Source organism: Phytophthora parasitica (genome assembly GCF_000247585.1).
Source record: "Phytophthora parasitica INRA-310 unplaced genomic scaffold supercont2.46, whole genome shotgun sequence".
NCBI classification, from domain to species: domain Eukaryota; phylum Oomycota; class Peronosporomycetes; order Peronosporales; family Peronosporaceae; genus Phytophthora; species Phytophthora nicotianae.
The window spans coordinates 105,236-107,299 of NW_008649032.1; the positions used below are offsets into that span (position 1 = coordinate 105,236).

A 2,064-nucleotide genomic window follows, 5' to 3' on the forward strand; every position below is an offset into this window, starting at 1 on the left:
CGTATTACTTGTTACTGCTCGGTGTTTCTTCCTCATCCAAACTTGCATGACATGTTCGATTAAAATTCACTTCAAGTATCTTCGCAAAGTACTGGTCGCTCCGATTCCAACATTTTTCGATGTGACCCCCATTGGACGAATCTTAAATCGGTTCTCGCGAGACCTTGACGAAGTTGACAATCAGCTCCCGTACGGGGGGTTATGGCTACTACTGTGTGCTTTTCAAGTGGCGTCGTCGTTTTGTGTTTGTGCCGCTGTGAACCCATTTGTGCTCTTCATGTACATCCCTGTTGGGTATGGTTGCTGGTTTGCTGCGAAGGTCTACCTGTCTTCAGCGCTTGAGCTAAAAAGACTTGACGGTGTCTCCCGGTCACCTTTTCTCAACTTGGTATCCGAGACGATTTCGGGTTTGGACACGGTGCGATCTTACAATATGACGGGTGCATTTGCGAAGCGATGCGAAGAACTGCTCAACAACAACATGAAATTCTACTTTATCATGCATTCAGCGTCCCGTTGGTTCGATATGCGGACAGATTGGTTTATATCTGTCATCATTGGCACTGTTGCACTTCTTGCAGTTGCAACTAAGTCAACGGTTGGAGCTTCCGTTGCTGGTCTGAGCTTAACCTACGCGGCGCAGTTGTCTTCAAGCTTCCAGAGGATGACGACACTTTCAACTCGAGTGGAGAACAGTATGACTTCTTTTGAACGCATTGCTCACTACAAGTCGCTGGATGAAGAAGGCGACCAATGTGTACCTACTAACGAAGGCTCCCTACCTCCAGCGTGGCCCCGTTCAGGTGATATTGTCTTTGAAAAAGTCACATTGCGGTATCGAAAGGATCTGCCCATCATACTCAAGGACGTCTCGTTTTTCGTTAAAAGTGGCGAAAAAGTAGGCATCTGTGGACGCACGGGATCTGGGAAGAGCTCGCTAATGAGTGTGCTATTTCGCGTCGTTGAGATCCCAAACGGTGGTCGCGTTCTCATGGATATCTCGACGATTACAGTGCAACAACTACGTTCAAAACTGACAATTATTCCACAGGACCCAATGTTGTTCAGCGGCTCACTACGTATGCATTTGAACCCGTTTGCGGACAAAAGTGACGCAGAGTTGTGGGAGGTACTGCGTAAGGTGCATTTGCATGACACAGTTGCAGCGTGGGGCAAAGGACTTGACTACGAGGTGGCTGAGAAGGGAGATAACTTGTCTATTGGACAGAGACAACTACTCTGCATTGCACGGGCGCTCATTCGGGATAGCAAGGTGATCGTGATGGACGAGGCCACCGCAAATGTCGACCAGGAATCGGACAAGTTGATCCAGCAGACGATGAAAGAGAGATTTGGGAACACTGACCAGACAGTCCTCTGTATTGCGCACCGCATCGAGACGATCATGGATAGTGACAAGATTTTGGTATTGGATGCAGGTCAAGTGGTGGAGTACGACAGCCCTTCTACTCTATTGCAGCTGAAAAATGGAGCGTTCAGGTCTCTAGTCACCTCCGGAAACACACTTACTCCAACCCAGTGACATTTCTATATAACCACACGCATAACTAAGTAAACGTCGAAGTGCTCGCTATTTTTTATTTTTTCTTCATGTTAATTTCATTCTAGGCAATCGATCGCCATGGCTATGCTGTTCATTCGTGTTGCCTCTTATCGTATTACCACATTAACGTGGTCACCGACAATAGGAGGAGTCTAGCCATCCTTAATGCAGTCTTGACGTCGTAGCCATAAATTGCATTCATTTTCACTTTTACACGACTACGCAGACATTTTTTAACATCGGAGCAAGCGAGTCTCTAACTAATTCAGCGGCTTCGAGATCGACGTAGGCGATGTCGATGACCTCCGCAATCCGAACCCCACGAGAGGTGGCAGCACGTTGGCTGCTGGAGCTACAGAAACAGGAGCCACCACTGCTGACGTGAAGCGCTGTGACGAAGATGGCCCAGTCTCGCTGACTCTGTAGTATGGGCTAGGCGATAACGCAGCAGAACGAGGAATCAGCGACGGAAGCCGTGGAGTAGTCATCGCTCTGCTTCC

At 48.3% G+C, this 2,064-nt stretch overlaps 1 protein-coding gene across 1 annotated transcript; it reads left to right on the plus strand.

The window, feature by feature from the left end:
- Positions 1-46: 46 nt before the first annotated feature.
- Positions 47-1,990, plus strand: PPTG_15266 (hypothetical protein; the record flags this gene model as incomplete). Its single annotated transcript, XM_008912318.1, has 2 exons — positions 47-1,500; positions 1,834-1,990. 2 exons carry the CDS (start codon positions 47-49, stop codon positions 1,988-1,990), a joined length of 1,611 nt encoding a protein of 536 aa, XP_008910566.1.
- Positions 1,991-2,064: the final 74 nt, after the last annotated feature.